At 40.6% G+C, this 24044-nt stretch overlaps 1 protein-coding gene across 1 annotated transcript in view; it reads left to right on the forward strand.

Moving 5' to 3' along the window:
* The first annotated feature begins 1030 nt into the window (after positions 1 to 1030).
* Positions 1031 to 24044, forward strand: part of LAMA1 (laminin subunit alpha 1) — a 159963-nt gene continuing 136949 nt past the window's right edge. The window contains exon 1 of the mRNA XM_033087811.1: positions 1031 to 1193. Within this exon, the coding sequence (XP_032943702.1) occupies positions 1121 to 1193 (73 nt within the window). The 5' untranslated portion in view covers positions 1031 to 1120. The remainder of the gene's footprint in view (positions 1194 to 24044) is intronic.

Raw genomic sequence — 24044 nt, forward strand, 5'->3', positions numbered from 1 at the left:
ATCAATTGTTCATTAAGTGTTCAACGAAGTGTTTTAAGAAAAACTGGAATAGGTAGAGTTGTCAAATTGACACAACTTAGAAAATATTATCTCCCTAGCAGACAAAGACAAAAAAAGAAAAGAAAAAAATGAGAGAGTGGGACTGTAAAAGGGACTTTTGTTATCTCGTGTGTTTATACTGTGAGAAAGTGAGATCTGCAAAGTGTTATGAATATACTTTTAATAGAAAAAAAATCAGAGGAAATTAGAAACATTTTAACAGGGACCAGATGTCGTTTAAAAAAAAGAAGAAGAAGAAGAAAGAACAAAGCAGTTGAAATCTCGTGTTAAAAGTACACTTCCGAAAATAATGAGACCGCTTTCTGGAGCAGTACGGGTAAGCTAATAATAATAACAATGATAAAGTCCAAGAAACCCTTCTGCCTTCCTTAGATAAATGAGGAAACAAGTTACAACTCATTTCGGAAAAATCTTCACAAAATCCTCTGCCAACAGCGGAGGAGGGAAGCTGGTCAGCTAAGCCCTGGGTTCCGTTCCGAGGGAGAAGACTGGCGGCCAGGGCCGGGGGCACTCTCTGGGTGCTGAAGGTGGAAGGCGCGAGCTGGAAGGAGCAGCCGGGATCGGCAGCGATGCGTAGTCCCGGCTCCAGGGCCCCAACGGGGGCTGCAGAGCCTCAGTGGGGCGGGAAGGGTCAACAGGGCAAATACTTTCTCAGAATGCACCCGCCTGGACTAACTCAGCAGAGTTTCTCCTCCTTTCACAGTCCACTCTCTCCGCCCACCCCACAACTCGGTCCCTGCGGCTGCAGCAAGCCAACACCCCCCACCCCATCCCGCCCGGAGTTGGGGGACTGCCTGAGCTTGGCCTGGGAGCGGTGGTCCCCGCGCGTCCCAGCGGGCGGGTCACCCCGGCCTCCCTGGGGGTGGGGTCTTCAGCGTCCCGGGCCCGGGCGGGGAGGGGCCGGGCGGCGCGGAGGTCGGGAGGGGAGTGTCCGAGGGGCTGGCGGGCGCGAGGCGAGTGCCCGGGGGAGAAGCCGCAGACGCGCTGTGCGCTGTGCGGAGAGTCCTCGCGCCTGGCCGCGGTTTTCTTCCCGGAGCCAGCGAGCCGCAACGACGGCGAGATGCGAGGCGGCGGCACTGGCGTCGCGCTCCTGGCCTCTGTGCTCTGGGTCGCCGCGCGGTGCCAGCAGAGAGGTGAGCCCCAGTCCCCTGTGCCTCTCCTGGCAGGGGCTGCTGCGGGACAAAGCCCGACGCTTTGCCGCTTCTTCTGTCGATGTGCGCGTCCGCGTCCACCACCGCCTGGGGGATCCGACACGTGGGTCTTCCGCTCGGCTCCTGGGAAGAGTATATCCGTGCGGCGGGACAGGGCCTGGGGACCCCACCACAGACGGACGTAGCCTTCTCATCCCAGCCGTGGGCTTTAAACTCTTCCGGCTCTGGGGATTCCACTCTGGGTTTTGAGAGCCAGGAACGCCGTTGAATAGAGCAGTGGCAGGGGCGAGTGGAGGTTGCGCGGGTCCCGCCGCAGTCCGGGCTTTCAGTCCCCAGGCTCTGGCTGGCAGGTCGGGCGGCGGGCAGAGGTGCCGGGCTGCGGGTCGCGCGCGGGGAATGAATGAGAAAGGCGTTTTCCCGGATCTCCCTCATTGTCCGCGGTGGAAAGCCCTATCATCCGTGGCCGGGAAAGGGCGGGCTCCTCGGGGTCCCTCACGGCCTGGGTGGGGAGGAGACCACAGTGAGAAGCGCGCCCCTGGCCAGCTGTTCCGAGCGCGGGGACCGGCCCGCGCGGCCCCCGGAGACCGCGTTCGGGGCACAGATGAGCCTTTGTGCAGTCCGGAGGTAGCCAAACCCCGTGGCTTGTTCCCCGCACAGGTTTAGACCGTGTTTGTTGACTGCGGGGTGAGGGAGCCCTCTGCGAAGGGCGGATTTCGCATGCTTGTCGCCTCACGGGTACACAGACTTTCGTGGCGAGGTTTGGGAAGAATAGAAACCCGAAGCGAATTTTCAAAGCTCCTGCCAATGCCAGAGAAATAGAGAAACCCTCTTTTCTTCTGGGGACAATCCCATTCCCCACTCTACCCATGGGGTGAAGTCTTCCCAGTGTCCTTGCTTATTGGCTACGAGGTCACAAATATTTGTTGAAAGCAATGCATGCAACATGACCATGAGCATATGCCCACAAACAGACATTTCATTAAATTTAAAGAAAAAAGTATAGGTCAAAAGTGGGTAGGCGGAATGCGAAATACCGTCGTGGGAAAAATGTGTGTTTCGGATTTGTGCTGAGTTGGTAACTGCAGAAACGAGGCCGTCTCATTCATTCAAGCATTCATGATGAAAGCACTGGACCGGAGCTGGCAACCCAGCTTTGAATAGCTCGGACGTCTGCTTCGCTCCAAGCTAGGGCAGGGATAGGGAATTTGCATAGCTATCCATGGAAAAAAAGGAGCCGGCCTGGGGGAGAGAAGGCTTTGACACTGCAAGCTGAACTCATTTTTTCTAGGTTGCAGAGAGTGAACCCATCCGAGTTTCCCACAGGATGGAGAGAGCAGCTTGACTCAACTTTATTGTTATAAGAAATTGAAAGTCCTAGACTGAGGAGATGCCCTGAATGTTTTCTGTGCCCCTCGCCGGCTCAGCATTTGGCCTGAGCAGTCGTTATGAATGGTGTTTGGAGAAAGTGGGACTGCATGGGGCTTTCCTGCTTTAAGATGCTGTGGAAAACCACCCACAGCTGCAGTCTTTGAATCTTTCACACCGCCTTCCAGTCCCCAAGCCGTCAACCATCACCCTTCCTAACAAGCTTCATTGAAGGAGTTTTGAGTTTTCAAAAATAATCTGTGCCCCATGTAAACAGCATGAATTAGTAAAATGGTATAATTTGGTCAGAACATAATAAAAGAATCCTGACCTGTGTCATCTTTGCTGCAATCTGGTGCTTATATTTTTTGAAAATGATTACTATCTAGTCGCATTCAGATTATTAGCAGTCCTCTATCATGTCTGCAGCCGCTCGGGATTACTTTACTACACACAGTATATGACCCAATGGCTCAATTTCCTTTGAAATGTAACCTGTTTAAAATAAGCTATATCTGAGTATATTATAAGAGGTGGTGTGTTTTTAAAAATAATGTTGTGTAAGTCCATAGCTCGCAATTACATGGATTATAGTTGCTTCACAGGTTGGCTCATCAACTCTTTTGTTTTAAACTGTCCTTTCGCCTCACCCGTCCCCAAGTAACCAAGAGACAATTCCAAGTTTAGGGGGAAAAGTATGCTATGCACAGAAGAAATTTTACTTCATTCTCTTAAATAACATAGTATTCATATTTAGCACGCATGTACTCACCAGTAAAGTGTGTGTGCCTGAACAGATTTTCAAATTGGCTTCCTACTGTGCCTCTCTCCCTGGCTTGGGCTTCTTGAAGGGCTGTTTTATTATATCTGCCTGTTCATTGCTTGCAGTGTTCCTGAAAGTTAATAGCCAGACACAGAGAATTTTAATTTTTTAAATAATTCCCCAAATCTTTCCGTAGTCATATTCCTCAAGTAAGAGCGAATAAAAACAATATTGATTTTAGCAGTTGCAAACAAGGATATGTATGATAAAAACATTACTGCCCACCTCTTACATCTCCTGGACTTTGGTCCACTCCTTTTTCCCTTCCTCTTTTCCAGACGTTAAGAATAAAGCCTACATCTGAAGTTAATTTAGTATAATCGAGAATTCACATGCGACAAGGATATGAAATAAACATATACACTGTTCTGTAGTATCTCATGCCACTCTTAGAATTGCACTGTTTTATAAGGCAGTACGATACAATGTTTATACAACCACTTGTTTCAAGGTAAATTGAGATACCTACCATTTTATAATAATTCATAAAGTTCTATGGATATTCATTAACATCTACAGAAAGTTTTTATTGGGAAATGACAAGTGAAATTCTTGCACTTTAGGTGTTTTAGTCTCTGGCCTTACTAGTTGTGAGAAATTGGGCAAATTACTTCACTTCTTTGTGCCTTAGTTTCACCATCTGTAAAATGGGAAAACAATGGTGCCTCCCTGGAAGAGGCTGTTAATGATGAAATGAAAGAATGCAAGAAAAGTGCTTAGAATAGTGCCTAGTACAGGGTTAGCCCTCAAAAAACATTATTTACAAGCATCATTACAGTATTACTATTTTTCACAGAACTGTTAGGGGAAGCCCTCTTCCAAGCTGTATTCTCTGGGATATATAATTATTTAGACATTTGGACTCCGGATTTGGTATTAGGTTGGTGCAAAAGTAATCGCAGTTTTTGCAATTATTTTTAACCTTTTAAACCGCAGTTACTTTTGCAACAACCTAATATCAAATAGTCTCGGGCCCAAGTACCAGACCTGTCACTTTGATGAGCTATGATATTGGTTAAGTTTTTTTATATCTCTGAATTCTTAAAATCTCAATCTTCCTGTCTATCAAATGGATGGGATTAATGTGATTAAATAGCACATGAAAAAAACTGGCACAGTGTTGGGCATGTCCTGGTGTCACAGGCATGCAATCTCTGATGACGGCTCTTACTGTTATGTCTGTTCTGCATGCTCACTGTCCTAGACACCCGTCCCTCTTATTGCCCACATGCATTTGGTCACTAAGACTTGTTGAGTTTACATCCTCATCTTTACAATCTGTGTCTCATCTTTTGTCCCCACTACTGACTAGGCTTGACGATTGTTTCTCTTTCCCATGAGATACTGTGAAGGTTCCCCTTTCCTCCCCTCTTCTCCCTCAGTACTGCTACCACTGTGATTTTTCTAGAAACACCATCCTATGTTGGACTAACGCCTTCCAAGCCCTTCACTTCATTAACGTGCGCACACAAAATGACACTGGTGTGCATCACATTGGGGTAAACCGAGGAGGCTTGGCCCCCAGCTCGCCTGTTGTCCCAGAGTTGAGGGGCATTATCTTGGGCTCACCTGCACCTATTCACAGCTCACCAGTGTTTCCCCGCACACACACAGGCTGTTAAGTGCAGGACAAGTCTCTCCCATTCTGGTTCTAACACCCTGGAAAACCTCCCTGGTCCCTGGATGCTGAAGTACTTATTAGGTACCTTTCCCTGCTACCCCAGTGAACACTTAGTGCTGTTGTTATGCTTATTGTACTTATCATGGTGTAAACAATTGGCTTGCTACTGTGCCTCTCTCCCTGGCTTGGGCTTCTTGAAGGGCTGTTTTATTATATCTGCCTGTTCATTGCTTGCAGTGTTCCTGAAAGTTAATAGCCACCTATCTTTGTTGAGCCAAATTGAAATTAATACCTTTACTCATGAATCAAGTAACTTAAAAAAATATTTTTGAATAAGTACTCCATGTCCATGGTATACAATTCAAACGGTGCTACAGAATATAGAGAAAGAGGTTGATCTTGGCTTTGTCCCCTTCTTTTGAGGCAACTGCTACTTTTGTTTTCTTGAGTATCCTTCCATAGGTGTTTCTCCATGTAACTCTTAAAAGCACACTACTTCATGAAACCTACTTCTTCCCTGATAGTGTAAGGGAGGCACCCATTATTTCTTGACAAAACATGGAACAGTATTCCTCCCCCACACTACTTTTCAATGTACCTATGGCAGGATAGTAATACATCACGTAATGAACGTATATACTTGTAACTTTTCATCTTCCAACTTGTCCCTTCCAAGATGTTCTTTGACAGGAAGGTATTAGACTCACGTTTCCTACATCTTTTGGAATTTTAAAAACTCAATCATTGATTGATTGATTGATTTCATGACGTTGTACTGTTTCTAAAAGTATTGCTTACCATAGCATTAATAATATATATATATATATATATATATATATACATATATGTGTTCCTTAACCAGTAAATATATATGCATATATATATATGTATTCCTTAACCAGTAAATATATATATACATATATATAGATATATATGTACACACATAATACACATATATTTTACTGTATTTTAGGAGATAGAGAAGTCAAGTTTGAGAATATTCTATTAGAAATTTAGGATAGTGTGTTATTTATTTTACCAATAAGTATGATTTATTATTGGAACACCTACAGCAGACACAGAGAATTTTAATTTTTTTAAATAATTGCCAACAAATAAAGTTAAACCCGCACTTTGGATACAAAAGTTAACTGGAGACAACCAGAGAGAACTCTTGATTGTAATCTTAGGTGAAGTTTTTAGTTTCATTCCGCAGAAAATGTTTGGATGAACAGAAGAAACTGTAGTCTCCTAGGAAAGATGTATGTAGCTTATCTACATGTTTGCAAATTAATTCTTTTATTTGTTTTATTTCTACAATATGTATGTATCCATGGACAATTGAGTAAATAAATGCATTTCAAAATTAATGAGGAGAAAAAGTCTTTTATAGAAGTAATTTAGTTAAGGTCATGAACTTGGGTTCTGTTGGAACATGCCTGCCAGGGAGTTATTTCAGCATGAAACACCACACTATAGCTGAATCATTTCATTTTCATGCCGTTTATACTGAGGGTGACAGTCAGTGCCCAGAGTAACCATTTAATAGCACAGAATTCTTCCACTTGAGTCTTTGTTTTCTCAAGGCTGGATCAGGAGAGCTTTCTTTGGGTTAATTTGTTCCCAGTGATTTTGTGTCTTGCTTGGGGGCAGGAGACAGACAATGGAGGCTGTGAGATTCCAATCAGCTTGGTGGATAACATTCTTGCCTACGAAAGCATTTATCTCAGATTGTTAATCCAGAAACCCTGGCATAGAAATATACAAGATCCTGATTTCAGCATGTGTGTGCATTATTTCTTCTGTTCTTTTCTTGAAGTTTGAATCTTTTCATTCCGGAAGTTATCTGTAAGTCTGATCTGTTGGCCCAGCAGGCAGTATGACTCAAACTCTTGTGCCAGAGACCTCCTGTATTGTTGGTGGGAATGTCAAATTTAGATAAATCAGTATTTATGGAAAATGCCATCTTTTTCCATTCAAGAATTTCCTGCATTTTGTTCCGTTGCTCCATAATTTCCTGCCAGAACCCCAGGAAATTCTCTACAACAATAAAGAAGATGCTTAAGTTTAGCAGATCATCTTTAGTTAAAAGAGAACATTTAGAAAGGACATAAAAAAGCCTCACAACATAATACTGATTATTATACCGCACACATTTAAATGTTTTCAAAGCTTTTTTGTAATGACAGAATTTTTACTCACAAAAAGAGATCATTTTGTTGTCACATTTCCAGCACAGGAATTCTTTCCTGCTCCAATGACTCCCTCCCTATTTCTCCCAGTTCATGGCATTCTTTTGGTGACCTTGGCTTCATCTTCCTTTTCATTTTTTGTATCTCCTTGTCCAAATCGTCCCTCTGAATTTTTGTTTCTTATTTTAAATAAGTCCCTGATATTTTTTTCACTTAAAATTTTTTTTAATTTTTCAATTATAGTTGACAATGTTATATAGAATTGTACACTTGAAACCTATGTAATTTTGTTGACCATTGTCACCCCAATAAATTTTAATTAAAAAAATATTGTATTAGTTTCAGGTATACAACATAGTGATTAGATATTTATATAAGTTATGAAATGATCACCCTGATAAGTCTGGTACCCATCTGACACCATATATAGTTATTACAATATTATTGACTATATTCCCTATGCTGGACTTTACATCCTTGTAACTGTTTTTATAACTAGTAATTTGTACATCTTAATCCCTTCCCTGTTTTCACCCTTCATTCACTTTTTTTTTTTTTTTGTTTCAGGTGCACAAACAATGTAATAGTTAGATGTTTCTCATTTATATCCCTCACACTGTGTCAAATCCCCTCCCCCACCCACTATCCCTCTGACATCGCGTACCCTGATTTGTTTTTGTTTCTCTCTCGTACCACTACAAATGATCACCAGCCATCTAAATTACTACAACCAGCCACTATTAATGAGTCTCTGATGCTGGCATCCTTTCCCTTAATCTAGGCTCACATGGCAGTTGGGCTAATGCTGCTAAAACACTGCCTCCATAATGCACCCCTCAGCTTCACTGGGTTCCTACTCCCGCCCACAGGCGACCACCCCCTGTAATCCCTCCAAATTCAGTCACAGGCAACTATCCCTCATCCACACCTTTCTATCCTGAACATCAATTTCCTCTCTAACTGCGAGTGGTGTATTGATTTTCAGCTGCATGATTTGTTCCCATTACTCCTTCACCTGAATTGCACCCCCATTTCTTACCTAAAGCCTAGCCTGACCACCCTTGCACAGCCTGCAGCTTACCTCCCTCGGACAGCCCTGTTATTATGGCCTTTTTCAACTATCCTCTTTCTGAATTTGTGCTGTAGTTTGTGATAAGTCCGAGTTCCTATTCAGCCAGAATTGCCATCTGGTCCTCTTTTAGATGGCTCGCCCTGAATGTAGTCAGTCAAGGTCCAAAAGAAGGGGCCTTTTTCCTTTAAAGATCAAAACCTTAGCTCCCAGCATTTCTTTCAATGCACAGATAACTTAGGGCACAGGGTTCTAGTACCTAAGACCTGAGCCTTTGGCAGTAGGAGGACAGTAACACGCACTAATGCTCCAGAAGTGGCCGGGCTGCCTCACCTACAATAAAACCCTTACCAAGCCCAGCCCAGCCCCTATGGGCATGAGGTCCTCCAGGCTCCTACATGTCATGCCACCCGAGGGGATACCATTCAGCAGATCTAGGTGGCATCTGGAATCTGTTTCAAAAACCTTATTCCCATTTTGGTATCCAGAGATGTAATGACCTTTCCAATTGGTCTTCAAGCAGACCCTTTGGGTTTCTAGTTCAAATAGTTGTTTCCAGAACTATCTCTGCTACTTGGCTTAATTTCCGTCCCTGTTGCTGTGTCCTGTGATAGGTTAGCACTCTTTCCCCTCAAAATTCCCAGTGTCTATGCTTCCAGCCCCTTTATTCTGAACCTCTAATTCAGGCATTCTTTTTTTTTTTTTAACTGGGGTATAATTGACATATAACAGTATATTAACTTCAGGTGTACAACGTAATGATTTGATATTTATACATATGGGGAAATGATCACCACAATAAGTCTACTTAGCATCCATCACCACACAGTCAAAAAAATTGTTTTCTTGTGATGAGAAATTTTAAGATTATTCTCTTAACAACTTTCAAATATGCAGTCCAGTATTATTAAGTATACCCACCATGCTGTACATTATATCCCCACAACTTAGTTATTTTATAACTGGAAATTTGTACTTTTTGACCCCCTTCACCCAAACACTATCTTTGCTTTTGTACAAAATCTAGTTTTCCCAACTCTTTACAATTCCCTCCTGGCTTCATTGGCACACTTTTGTTCATTCTAAAGTTTGGGCATGGGGAAAAAGTTCGAGATATGCACTAACATGTGAAATGCCTTTGGAAGCTCCCACTGCTTTTCTTTAAAGGAGTTGGCCTTTTAATTAGATCATACATTTTTGGGGTAGAAAATATTTTCTTGTGGGATTGTCATTTCTATTCAATTAAAATTTTTTTTTTCTTGTGTTAGCTCATTCATTTATTCACTCATTTATTCACGCACTGAACTATAGTGGCACCCTGAGTCAGGGATGTACAAAGTCTAGTGTGTCTTGGACTCCATTTTCAGCTGCCTTTCTCACTATAATTCCAAGACATTTGTTAGTATTCTTGGTTTTTGAAGTTCACAGAACTGAAAAGTACATATAACAAAAAAACAAAAAAAGTTCTCTATAAGAAATAATAGTCAAAGAAAGAGATTAAAGTCACAATGATGGAAGTTACCATCAATATTTCACTTGCTAACAGCTTGTTAGATGATGCCTAATTCCTTAGCTTCCTAGCCAAGCTCATCTGCTTGGCTAGCTCTCCTGTGTGCTCTGGAACAGGCACAGTTAATACAGAAGTTCTCTCTCTGGATTGCACATTAGATGTGAATTACATCAGTTCCTAGAGGACCTACCCCAGACGTTATAATTTATGTGGTCTGCGTGGTGCCCCGTCTTTTGCATTTTAAAATGCTCCCCAGGGTTTTAGTCCACTGTGAATCCTGCGTTGGGAGACACTAAGTTACCTCCATAAGCTTTGCTGTGCAATTACATAGCAATGCAGGCATGGAAAGAGGATGCAGTACCTGATAGTATCCCCTATCAAATGTGATATTTGATTATTTGATCAAATAGCCCTGGTCAAATGTGACATTTAGAGTCCCTTATATTTTGGGATGAGATCAGGCATTGCAGGGTTGAGTGGTTGATTGAATTATTTTTTCATTGTTTAATTAATTCTTCCAAATATTTTTAAGTATGTACCACATACAGGCATTATTTGGTGCCGTGTCCTCCTTCCCAATCCCTTTAAATGGACAAGCCACAGGCACCTTTTCCTCTGGGATTATCTGGGCTACCTCCTTCTCTCCTGATCCAGTCTGCACCTTTTCAGGTCTGGAGACTCCAAAGTCTAGCTGACCTTAGTGACCTACTGCTCCTATCCTCTCCTCTTGTCTTTAATGGATCATCCATTGTGCACTTGCTTTTCCTAGCCTCCTTCAGAAGTTTTTATTTTCAATGTTTGGCTTATTATTTTCCTTCTAGCTCCACCCAACAAAGAAGAGCCATTCTTCCTTCTACAGCCCCAACACACACACACCACCTTATCCCCTTCACATACATACCACATATACCACACACACACACACACACACACACACACACACACACAACACCTATACTGACCCTGCAGACCAGCACCCAGCTAAAGTTACCTGGAAAGGTGTTATACTGACTAACCCCAGATCGACAGAGCCAGAATCTAGACCTGGGCCCATCTGCTGGGGTGGGGTGGGTTCTCCTGGAAGCACCAGCCCAGCTTCAGGTGCTGGGATGAAGTTTGATGGGGCCAAAAAAAAAAACCAGTTTCCTAAAGGCTCAAAAAGCCATTGGTATCCGAAGTTCCCCAGGAGTTAACGGACTGTGAAGTTTTCCTCCATCCCTGATCCCTGTTCAATTGCTTTCATGGTTTCTCATTCTCTCCTGAGCAGGACTTACAAGATGTTCTGTGATCTGACTCTGCTCAGACTGAGCTTCTTCGCCCACTGCTAACCCTATTTTGGCCATTCTCAATTATCTGTGGTTCCCATACTGTGACATAGGGGCTCACATCTGTGAACTTGGATCACACTGTTCAAGTACATAGAAAGCCCTTTATTTCACCGGTGGTACTATGACTTATTGTCCACCTAGGCATTTAGGTTTTCCTCCTGCTTATAGCCAGGGCACTTTGTGTCTACATCTGACTAGCACATTATTTTGTAACTATTTGTTAACTTGCCTGTCTCTTATTGAAGGCAGAGATTTTTGTTCTTATTTCTAACACCCAGCACAATGCCTGGCATTTAGTGTTGATTCTGTAAATACTAGTTGGGTGAATGAATGCAGACAAGCAACAGGGGCTAGAAGGGAATCCAATGGTCATTATTTTGGAATTCAGAGTCAGGCAGCTGGGATTAGGGAAGTCGCTAAACAGTGATAATTTCCTGGGAAGAGGTAGGCAGGGAAAAGACGGGGTGACAGATCCAGAAGGCTGGGAGAACGTTAGCAGGTCACCTAGATAGGAATTGAGGATGCTGAACAAGGCAGAATCCAGGTAATCAAACGAGTGAAACCAAGGGTGAAACCAAGTCCTTAGCTCACATTCTAAATCAGAACACATGATCAGGGACGACCTAGGAGCAGGATCACAAAGTCCAGATACCTTTTGTGCTTGCAGGTGGGGTCCAAATATGGAGAGAAAAGAGCCACAGAATCTGGTAATCAGGAGGGGCTTAATAACTTGAACATATTATTAAGCTGTTTTTTTCCATCTATCAATTCAGTACAAAGAGAAAAAGGGATTATATTTTGTAATTAAAATAATATTGACTGATGATGAAGATTCAATATAGGCTTAAAATTCAGATTATGTTTAACAAAATCTTAGTTTTAGATTTTGAGCCCCCGACTTCTAGGCATCTCAAGCCAGCAATTCATTAACTCACATATTCAACAAGTAGTTGTTAAGTTTCTAGAATATTCCATACACTGGTGTTTGCAATCCAGTGTTTGTAGTCAAGTAAGCATGAGAAGTGCTCAAAGAATCCTACAAAGTGTGTTCATCAGATCTGGGAGATACCTTTGTTTCTGAATATCTCGTACACCAATGTAATTCTACTTATTGCTACAGAATAGTATCACTGTAAACAGAAAGAGAACTCTGATCCAACACTACATTTCTACTACATGGGGTTTCCTTTTAAGAGTGTGATTTCAGAATACTCCATTGTGCATTATTTCAGACATGTTGGCATTTGTTGACTAACTCTTGTTATATTTTCATATAGAGTTTTCATATAGAGTTGTTTTGTTTTGTTTTTTAAGGAAATCTACCTGCTTGCTTTTGGATGACTTTGTTTAAGTGGGGAACAGCTGTTCTCCTTCGGGCATTCTGGGCTAAACGATCTTTGTCTTCTCAGGAACAGAACAAAGACACACAGAATTTATGTCACAGATGGATTTTTGTTTGATAAAACTCACTTATTACTGAATGAAAGAATAGCCTATTCTCTTTAGAAATATGTGCATAACATCTCCTTGTCTTTAGTGGTTTCCAACTTTGTTGGTTTCTTTTAAATTTTTCTAATTGACTAAATTAAGATGTGCCTCATTTTCAATGGTCAAATATTCCCTGAAAATTTGTGCATCAGACAGTTTTCTGTAAATTCATTATTAAATTCAATGTTGAAATGATTTCAAAATGTTTAAAGAAATCAGCTAGTAAAGAAAACAAACATCTCTTTGTTTTTGTTGTCAACTCTTCCGTGCCCATTTAGTGATATAAAATGCTTAGGATCTTTTGGTAGATAATGGTAAAATAAGATTTTGTTAAATATAATCTGAATTTTAAGCACACTGAAGAAGTTTGAAGTGCATGAGAATTGTCTACTCCCCTACGATCTGACCACTAGATGACGACAAGAACATAGCTTGAACCAAACACCAGCTTACATGTTACTCATTGTTAACACGTGTACCTTAATTAGCAATCAGATTCAAAACAGGTCATAGGCCACATTCTGTGTATTTGATAGAGTTGCCGCTTTTCTGTCATTTTGGGTATGCAGACTTCTCCCTTGAATCAACATCAGGCAATCAGAAATCTTCCTAAACTGCAGACTAGATATGACGTTTAGGGATCAAGCCTCAGGTGGCGTAACCATCCTCCAGAATGTAGGCTACGGGCCACATGATTTTATACCTTGTACATACAAGTGTGAGGAGAATCTCCAACATGTTTTAGCAGTTTTATTGCAGTGTATTTACATACCATAAAATTCTACCAACTGGAAGTGAACAGTTCAACTATTTTTTGAGTAAATTTAGAGTGTTGTACAATCATCACCACAAGCTTGTATGGCACATTGCCAAGATTTCAAGAAGTTTCCTGATGCTCATTTGTACTCAGTGCCCGCTCCCACCCTCACCTCAGCCCAAGCAATCATCTACTTTCTGCGCTTTTAGATTTGTTTTTTTTCTGGAAATTTCATATGTGGGGACCTATACAGTATGTAATCTTTGTGTCTATCTTCTTTATGTCAATAATATTTTCTAGGCTCATCTATGTCATAACATGTATTTATAGTTTGTTCCACTTTATTGCTGAACAGCATAGCATTGTATAGAGATACACCACATTTTGTTTATTCAACCACCAGTTGATGGACGCTATGATTGTTTCCATTTGGGGTTATTAAGAGTAATGCTATAAACATTCATATACAAATCTGTGTAGACAGGTTTTCATTTCTCTTAAGTGGAATTCCCTGGAGTGGAGTATGGGTCATATGGTAAGCTTATGCTACTTTTTTAATGAGGCTATGGAACTGCTTTCCAAAGTGGCTGCACCATTTTGCAGTTATAAAATGTAGCAGTGTCTGAGCATACCAGTTTCTCTCCGTCCTTACCAAAAGTACATATTATCTGTCTTTCTGTTTATAGACATTTTAGTGACTGTGAAGTGGTATCTTGTCGTTTAATTTGCATTTCCCTAATAACTAGTGATATTGAGCATATTCCATGTGTTTATTAGCTATTCATATATCTTCTTTGGTGAAATATCTACTTAAATGTTTTGTTCATTTTTAAATTTTTTTTGTCTTCATATTTTCTGGATACAAATCCTTTATCAGAAATGTGATTTGAAAATATGTTCTCTCAATCTATGGCTTGTCTTTTCATTTTCTTAAATGGTGTGTTTGGAGTGCCAATTTTTTTGATTTTATCAATTTTTTCTTTTATGGATTGTTCTTTTGGTGTGGTATTTAAGAATTCTTTGCCTAACCTAAGGTCACAAAGATTTTCTCCTATAGTTTCTTCTAAAAGGTGTATCGTTTAGCTTTTACAGTTAGGTCTGTGATCCATTTTGAGTTAACTTTGTGTATGGTAAGTTCATTTTTGTATGTGGATATCCAGTGGTCCCGATATGTAATTGAAAAAACACAAGTGCCTTGGCACTTTGCCAAAAGTCAATTGGCCATAGTTGAAAGTGTGTATTTTGGGATTCTTTATTTTGTTCTGTTAATCATATATCTGTTCTTACGTGAACTGTCTGGATTCCTTTGGCTTTTAAATGTTTTGAAATAGGTAGTGTAAGCCATTCAATTTCATTCACTTTTTCTAAATTACTTTGACAGTTCTAGGTCTTTTGCATTTCCATTAGTATCAGCTTGTCAATTAAAAAAAAAAAAAAGCCAGCTGGGATTTTGATAGGAATTAGACTGAATCTATAGATAGTTTGAGAAGAATTGCTGTCTAACAATGTTGAGTCTTCCTATTTATGAATAAGAAACATCTCTTCATTCATGTTCTTTAATTTTTCTCAGAAATGTTTTGTAGCTTTCAGTGGTCTCGCCTGGAATTTTTGCTACTATTTTCTTAAGCATTTTATTATTTTCCAATAAAAAAGCCTGGGGTGTATGGAGAGCAGATCTAGCCCTTCTTTGGCACTCCTGTTTCCGGGATCTCCCCGGTAAGTATGTGGCTGGCCCAGCTGTCTGTAGTTTGCCCCCGCTGGAATCTCAAGTTCAGGCTAGCGGAGCTGCAAGCTTTCCCTATTAATTTTCTACTGAAGTTTGTAACTTTTATGACATCACTGGGCTCATGTTTTCAATCTGTGCTCCAAATCTAGTCGGCTATTGGGTCTCCAGCAGAGAAACTGCTGGTGTTCACTCTTGCCCGGGCCTGGTAATCTGTCATGCTGACGAGCTGGGTGAGGATGGGATAGCCCCAGGTAGAGGGCTGACCTCTTCTAGTGGTCTGACCTGGAACCCCGGCAGCTTTTCATAAAGAAAAGTTTCCCAATTTGTTGTTAGTCTTCAGTTGATTTCAGAGTCCTGAAATGGTTGTAGTTGTTAATTTTGTCCAGTTATGTAATTGTTTTATTCAGGGGAGGATTTGTCAACCTCTTTACCTTGTCATTGCCAAAAGTCACTCTGAAATATTTTAATTTATATAGCTATCTTGACTGCCATGAATTTCTATAATGAGACTCTATTATATTATTCATAGTGTCATTAACAATCCACTACTTGTACTAATGACCCATTTCTGATATTGTCCTTGCTAATTAGTAAAGTGCTGGTGTTGATGGAGATGGATGACAGAACATTATGGCGGGTGCCTATGGAACATGGGCAGCCTTCCTGATGCACGCCTGGAAGATGCATCACTGATTTTAATGCTACCTGCTTTTGGGCAGTTTAACTTAAGTAAAACATACACGCACACATATATGAGGTCTGCCAATTAAGTTCGCGAACTCATCCTAGAAAAAGTGCTGCATACCTCATTGCTGAATATCAATATGGTCACCTTTGAAATATTCCCCTTGGGAAGCTATGCACCGATGCCAGTGCCTAATCCACCCTTCAAACAAATTTTGGAACTCTTTTTCTGGAATGGGCATCAGACTGTTATCGTATTACCCTTGATGTCCTGAATGTCATCAAAATGTCTTCCTTTCAATATTTCCTATATCTTCAGGTAAAGAAAGAAGTCATTGGGGGCCAGATCAGGTGAGTAAGGAAGGTGTTCCAATACAGTTATTTGTTTACTGACTAAAAACTCCCTCACAGACAGTGCCGTGTGAGCTGGTGCATTGTCGTGATGTAAGAGCCACGAATTATTGGTGAAAAGTTCAGGTTGTCTAACTTTTTCACGCAGCCTTTTCAGCACTTGCAAATAGTAAACTTGGTTAACTGTTTGTCCAGCTGGTACAAATTCATAATGAATAATCCCTCTGATATCAAAAAAAGGTTAGCAACATTGTTGCAACAAGTTCATGAACTTAATTGTCTGACCTCATACATATGTACACGGATGTGCACACACACGCATGATATCACAGTCTTTATACTGAAGTATTTTAAACGTAGGCCATTTGGTTTGTTCTAAAAGAAAATATATTATAGAAAATGTATATAAATATGGTTTATTTGAGGGTAATCTATTAATGTGGTCCAGCCTGTGTTCTGATTTCTTCTTACTAACGTGTGGAAATAAAGCAAATGTTCCCTGCCTATATTATCATAAGAATGTAATATAGGGAAGAACTTAGAAAATAAAAGAAAAATAATATTGAAATCTTATTTTAAGAAGACAAGAGAAAAAAGAGAGAGAGAGGGCCTCAAGGGCACTGCTGTGGTGGGAAGCTGTGTCCTTGACCTTCCCCACTTCTCTCCGGCTGTTTTCTTTATTAGAATGGGGAGACAGCCTCAACGTCTATGAATGGCCCTGCTTTTGCCCTGACAGGCTGTCTTGAAAACTCTTCTCTTTCTTTCTGTCATCTAGACCTAGACCCTCTCCTGGAAGCTAAAACGCAAATAGATGTTCTGCTGTCCTCTCTAACCCACCTCTTCCCACCTTGCGCAGAGACTTCCCTGCAGACCTCTGTGAATAGACACCCGGAGGCTGCCTACTTTACTGCCACATCAGACTGGTCAAAATACCAGTAACCAGCAGTACTTGGGCTTCAAGGGGTGACCCTCCATCAGAAATTAGACAGTGCTATGTAAATGCTCTCCTTTAAAATTTTAACACTATAAGTATTTCACAGTGTCTTCAACAACATCATTTTCAATGTGAATGAACCAGGCTGGTTGGCAGAGTCATTTAAGTGGAACAGGGCTGAAAAATCAAACCACTGGTTTGCTTGAATATATTTTCCTGTTGGATGCTCAGTTGACCTTGTTCATTTGTTGTGTCTTTAATTTTGGAGCTCTTGGAGTTTTTTTCCACAGTAAGCCCAAAACCTTTGTCTTAACTGAAGCAATGCATTCCCTGTAAAAATAGTTGGGAAAAGCCTCCCAGACTTGAATGTAGGATGTGAAAATTAAATAGTTCTGGTTAAATAGTGAGAGAAAGCTGCCGGAGGAAGCATCATCTCACTAATCGGTCTGATCATCGTTGCGCCAAGGTTTGGCTGAATTGGCTAATTTCAGAGTGTTAGAACTGGAAAAAGCAAAGAGATCACTTAATCTCTTGAACTCAAAGCAGCCATCGGTGGAAGATGTTTAGCCATGAAGCATCTCAGTCCCACCTCAGACCTGCAGGATCAGAATCTACATTTTAATGAGACCTCCAGGTGATTTGTATATATAAAGCTTGAGAAACACTACTCTAATCCTCAACATTCTCTTTGCACAGTTGAGCACAGACTAACATTAGAATATCTTGTGCATAGTTAACTCATAGTTATTAAATTTGTGGCTGCTAAGGGTCATCCCCCTCTGTCTTTAATAGTATGGCTTTGTTATTTCAACCCTAGAACACGTTACATTTTTATAGCACTCTTCTCACAGCTATCACCAGGAACTGTAACATCTTTTCCACCTTCACCAAGATTTTGCTTGCAGGTAAATTTTGGGAAAAAAGTATGAAGGTCCTGTATTTATCCTTGTTAAGCTTATGTTGGTTTTATTTTGGCCACTGTTGAGATTCCACTAACTCCATTAACCAGTGTATTCATTTTCCACGTGTGTGGTGCCTTTTTATATCATTATCTCAAATAGGATTAATAACATTAAATAAGTGTTGGGCATGTGCTGTAGAAAACCCAAGTCTCTGCCCTCAACCCAATACGTCAGACAAATAAGTTTGCAAACTCATCCTAGAAAAAGTACTACATACCTCATTGCTGAATATCACTATGTTCACCTTTGAAGTACTCCCCTTGGGAAGCTATGCACCGATGCCAGTGCCTAGTCCACCCTTCAAAGCAGTTTTGGAACTCTTTTTCTGGAATGGCCGTTGGAGCTGTCATCATTTTTACCCTTGATGTCCTGCATGTCATAAAAATGTCTTCCTTTCAATATTTCCTTTATGTTCGGGTAAAAAGAAGTCATTGGGGCCAGATCAGATAAGTAGGGAGGGTGTTACAATACAGTTATTTGTTTACTGGCCAAAAACTCCCTTATAGACAATGTTGTGTGAGCTGGTGCATTGTGGTGATTCAAGAGCCATGACTTGTTGGTGAAAAGTTCAGGTCGTCTAACTTTTTCACGCAGCCTTTTCAGTATTTGGTTAACTGTCTGTCCAGTTGGTACAAATTCATAATGAACAATCCCTCTGATATCAAAAACGTTTAACAACATCATTGCAACATCTTGGTGAACTTAATTGTTAGACCTCATATGTTGTATTGCTTCTCTCGGTCTTGGAGATATTATTTTGAGAAAGTATGTTCCTTCCCACTTTCTCCATGAGAATGCACCTCTTTGGTGAATGTAATGTCTTCTGCTAGGAAATCTGTCAGAGACTGACAACAAGTTGCTTTGAGAGAGAGAAAACCAAGAGTTTTAGTGTGATGGAGGCCACAAGAAGATAATGTTTAAAGAAAAGACAAAGATAATTTTTTGAGAAAAACTGCTGTGAGGACAAGTAAACTGAAGGTGAATGGCGTGTTGGGTTTGACAAGATGGAAGTTGACGGAGATTTTGAAAATGGCATTAAAGGAACAGAATTCCGATTGAAGTTGAGTGAAGAGTAAATCTGAGGCAAGGGACTGGAGACAGTGAATACAGTTCTTATACATGCCTTGACACAGTAACAGCTTTTTGAAAAAAGAAATAGGTAAGCTATTACATTAAATGTATGTATCTATATAAATAAGCAGCTCAATTTCAGGAAAAAACAGTGGTACTGGCACTGAGAAAATACAGTATTATCAATCCAGTGAGAATGATACCAAGATCATTTAACTCGGTGTACTTTGATTAGAGTGTTTACTGCAGTTGTCAAATATATTTCCCTATTGTTGGTCTCTAAGGTGAAATATACCTCAAATAATTTCTTTGTAAAATGTCCCTCTAGATATGCGCTGGAATAAAAGGAGCTGTAATCCGGCGCATCCAGGACCTTGCGGTCATTCTACTGGTGCTCAGTTAGAGTGATGACACCGTCTCCGATGCCAAATGATTTCATGAGAAGTACACGGGCACTTGTGGGACAATCCTCCATGGAAGCTCCCACTAGTCACCTCCAGGACCAGTTACATATTTGAAGAACTAGTCCAAAATGAAAATGTGGGTCCAAAATGAAAATGGTTCAATTATGAAACATTTCAAACAGTTCCAGGATGAAGCCAAGGGTAATTGTACTGGTCACATACCCTTGAAGTGGCCCTGGACACCCTAAACAGGGATGCCAACGTTTTAAAGCATAAGGAAGAAAAATCTATAGAATAGAGCACAAAAGTGGCAGAGGAAAGCGGAAGAAATAACTAGTATCTTGAAGGATTTGTAGAAAAGTTGAGTGTTTGGGCTAGTAAGAAAATGTTGAATTAACTTATGTTTTTAGATATTTAAATATTATATAAACAGTGTAAACTTTATAAATGATATAAGCAAAATATAATAAAACTGCTTTTTAATTCAACAGAGCTGGCGATATTCAGCTTAAAGGCTGCACTCGCTTTTTGACTTTCCTTGAAGCTGAGTTCACTCCTGTAAGGATTTGGAAGGCGTGAGGAGGGGTCGTGTTTTTCCAGGGCAATGGGAATAATATGAAATGTAAACATACATGTGAATGTTGACGGCTTTTGGGGTTTGCCTGTGTGCAATATTGATTTTGATCGGGTAGAAGTATTTAAATTGTTGCCCTTTAATAACAATTTAAAGTTCCTGGCAGCAAAAGAGAAAAACACTTCGAGATGAGTGACTTAATTTTGTTTCTCTGCAGCTAAACCTATGCTGAATTTAAAACTGCCGTGTCATGGGATATAAGTATTAAACAAGCCTTTGTGGGAGGAGTAAGCGGACCCTGATATAGCTCTATTTTCCACAGACAGTATCTGTGCCTTGCTTGCTCATATGCTTCTTATCTTACAGTGAAAACCTGTCTTTGTCAAGGACACCTTGAGCCCATTGCTATGGAAATGGAACTCTAGCAAAACCATGCAAAGGCCTTTGACTCACCACTCCCTCAGGTTTTTCCCAAATTAAACTTTTCTTCATCTTCCCACGTGAGGGAAAAAAAAACAACAGAAAATCAACTGTGTTAAATGCCAAATTCTTAGGACTTTTTCCTGTTTGTATAGGGGTCTTTCTTTCTCTCCCCCATTTCCTTCTCCTCCCTCCCCCACCTTTTTAAAATCACTGTGCTGGAAAGGGCCTCAGAATCTCTAGAATATCTTAAAGCTGTTCTTTTACTAACAGCCATCAATGATTAAATTGGCTTAGTCCAAAAACCAAGTATTTGCTTTTGGGGGTACGGAGGGGATGAGAGGGCAGTCATTCTCTAGCTAGTGCTTCCATGGCAGGCTGAAAGGGCTCCATGTCTACAGGCAACCTAAGTTACCTCCATTTAAACGCCCCTCCCCTCAACTGTTAGATTTATCTTTATTTGAGAAATAATAATAACTAACTGGTAACATTTTAATAATTCTCACTGGAAATGAAATCCCTGTTTGTTTTACATTAAACAAGCAAGACTTTCATGTATTTCATTAGCTTTGAGGTTTTATTATTATTGAAACATTCTGAGAATAGTGATGTATTTGACATACAAAACAAGTTCATTTAGTAGTGATTAAAGTGATTTTTAATTTCTAATAAGTAAGTAGACATAGAATTTCTTTAAATGGTATACTCCTGTTACGACACAGTATTTGGCTCAGGTTTCTCATGGGAAAGGAGCAGAGGAGTAAGGAACCACTTCCTGTGAGGAATTGCTACAATTGCTGATCAATCAGAAGTAACAGTGGGAAAACAGTTTCATTTAGGCTTACTTTGCAAATACATCTACCTCATAATATGCAGGTATATTTGTATTGTTTCCTAGAAAAAATATTTGAGTTAAGATGAATTTTGCCCCAGCTTGTTACTCGGCTCCTGAATATATCTTAGGGGTTAGAGATGCTCTACGGTAATTTCAATTTCAACCCTCCTCCATCTTTACCTCTTTCTCCTTCATATAGGCCCTCTGTCCTCAGCATTCATACAGAATGTGTTCCTGAAAATATGCTCAAATGCCAAACGTGAGAATTCAGAGGATAACTTATAGTTCCCTTGGGGGTAGTGGTTAAAGGTATGAAAGTTTTCATTAGTTTCCACAAGGCATGTCATCTGGCCCCGGCAACCTGGATGGCACTAAGGACTCATTTCCACTTAGTGCCCCTCAGCTGGAAACACTGCTGCTTGAGGCCCACCTGGTCAGCTCACTTGGGACCTCACCTGAGCAGGACATTAATTCTTGGCTTGGCCCAAGCCCTTCTCACTCACCTTCCGAATCCACCTGGATCAAAATGTTAGGAGCTCCCTGGCTGCCTTTGTCCAGGGATAAGCTAGGTTCCTGGAAGAGTCAGTAAGTGGGAAAAAGGAGACTAACAGAGTCGTCTGTGCCATTGGCTCCTCACTCACATCACTTCAGCAGAAGCACCATCCCTACCATCCCTTGACCTTTCGGTACCAATGGACCCTTTTGGCAAAGCTCACAGACCTATTCTCGGCATGTTTTTTTAATGCATAAAAATACAGTACAAAGAAATACAAATATATTAACATAGAGACCTACCCCTGCATGATGGGCTCCTTCTCATTTTTGAGGCAAATCTTCAAATGTCACCTCCTCAAAGATTCTTTTCTTTGTGTCAGCTTTCAGAACAATGAAAGGAGAAGATTATGATTTACCAATGTGCATTTAACTTACAGGGATTCAACTACACAGTGTTGCAAAGGCAACTACAGAAAGAATAATAGAAAACAAAGAGGAGGGAGGGAGGCAGGTTGGGAAGGGGGACAAGTTGAGTAGAGCTGGGCAGTCCTGCTCCGCCTTCTGTGCACGGTGTCCCTGCCTCGGCGTGAGCAGGAGGTGAGCGACAGGTCTGTGTCCCCCAGACCTCTCACGAGGCACATCGCTCTGAGCTGAGTGGGTTTCTTCTATTTAAAGGTAGATGCTTTTCATACTCAGTGGCACTTAAATGGAAACCAACTACATTAACTAAAATTTAATCAAAGCAACAGAGACTCAAATATGTGAAATATAACCACAAAAGTCTAATTATATTTGAGGAAATTTGTGTTGGTGATCTCCACTGATGATATGAAAATAATAACAGCAATTATTTATTGAGCCCTTAAGATATTGCATTAGGTCCTTTACCCACATAATCTCATTTAATGCTCATAAAAATCCGTAGGTACTATGCTTCTCATTGCACAAATAAGGAGACTGACAGGTAAAGCCCCCAGTTGGCAAATGGTAGCCCTGGAATTCAAACTGAGGGCTGTCTGACTCAAAAGACTATGTTCTTACATCTTAGCCAACCCTGTCTTTCATAGGCAGTTGTAATTCTAATAAAGTTGATATAAAACACCTGGTTAGATGGACATTTCCATTTTAAGCCTGGACGTATAAGTTAGATATTCAATATGCCATATGAAGTAGAACTTGACTGTTTTGAAAGAATTCCAAAAGATGTGTGTGTGTGTGTGTGTGTGTGTGTGTGTGTGTGTGTGTATGTGTATGTAAAACACTTACTGGTATTCAAAAACAAAATTCTACTGAGTAAACTTTTTTAAATGCTTATGAAGACTTTTATTAGGAAGCCGCGAGTAAAATTTGAAGATTTTATTGGCTTTATTCATTGATTCATTGATCAGGCAGCGTCTAATCTAGCAGATAGAAAGGAGATCAGAGGATCTATACAAAATGAAAGATTTTTCTAGACAGAAGGAAGTGGGAACAAGGGAGTTATACCGGGCAAAAAGGCGGGTTGGTTACTGCAAGGTTACTTTCCTTATAGGGGGTGGCAGGGGGGCTATCTGCTGATTACCTAACTAGTGCTGATCAGGCAGTTGCAGAGGGACTGGTTTAAGATTTCATTTCTGGGAGAGCCAGAAACTGTAATTACCGTAAGTCTTGGTTTGGTGACATGGGGCTTAGCATGAACAACTCCATTTTGGGCCAGTTGTCTTGTTTTTAACTTTGGGAAGTTAGCAAGAGTCAAGGAAGGGCTATTGCCATAAGCATAGATCAGAAACAAAACCAACCTCTGATGGTTCTCTGGCTTAGGATCAAGGTTGTATAAAACATCATTTGTTTCTCTTCCGTTCCTCTTTAGGTCCAAGTTCTGAAGAGTGACTTCTGAATAAGCAAAGAAAATAATGCCACTTTGTACTTCTATTTGGTTCTTTTATCCAAGGAGATCAAAGAATCACCAAATTAAGTTTTCTTTACCATTCTGTGCATTCGTTGAATGGAGAAAAGTTATTCTTAATTTATTTTCCAAATAGTGAGAAAGAAAGAGTGGTGGGTGAATTTACCTGATAGTCTATTAAGGTAAAATTCTGGAATCATGGTATCAGAGAAAAAAGGGCGCACAGAGGTATTTATTTAATAGTTGAGGAAATAGAGGCTCTGAGAGGTTCACTTGTCCAGGCATATAGTTAATAGTGGAACCAGGATGAGAGTTTAGATTTGGGCTCCTGGTTCTGTG

Source organism: Rhinolophus ferrumequinum, chromosome 19 (assembly GCF_004115265.2).
Source record: "Rhinolophus ferrumequinum isolate MPI-CBG mRhiFer1 chromosome 19, mRhiFer1_v1.p, whole genome shotgun sequence".
Classification (NCBI taxonomy): Eukaryota; Metazoa; Chordata; class Mammalia; order Chiroptera; family Rhinolophidae; genus Rhinolophus; species Rhinolophus ferrumequinum.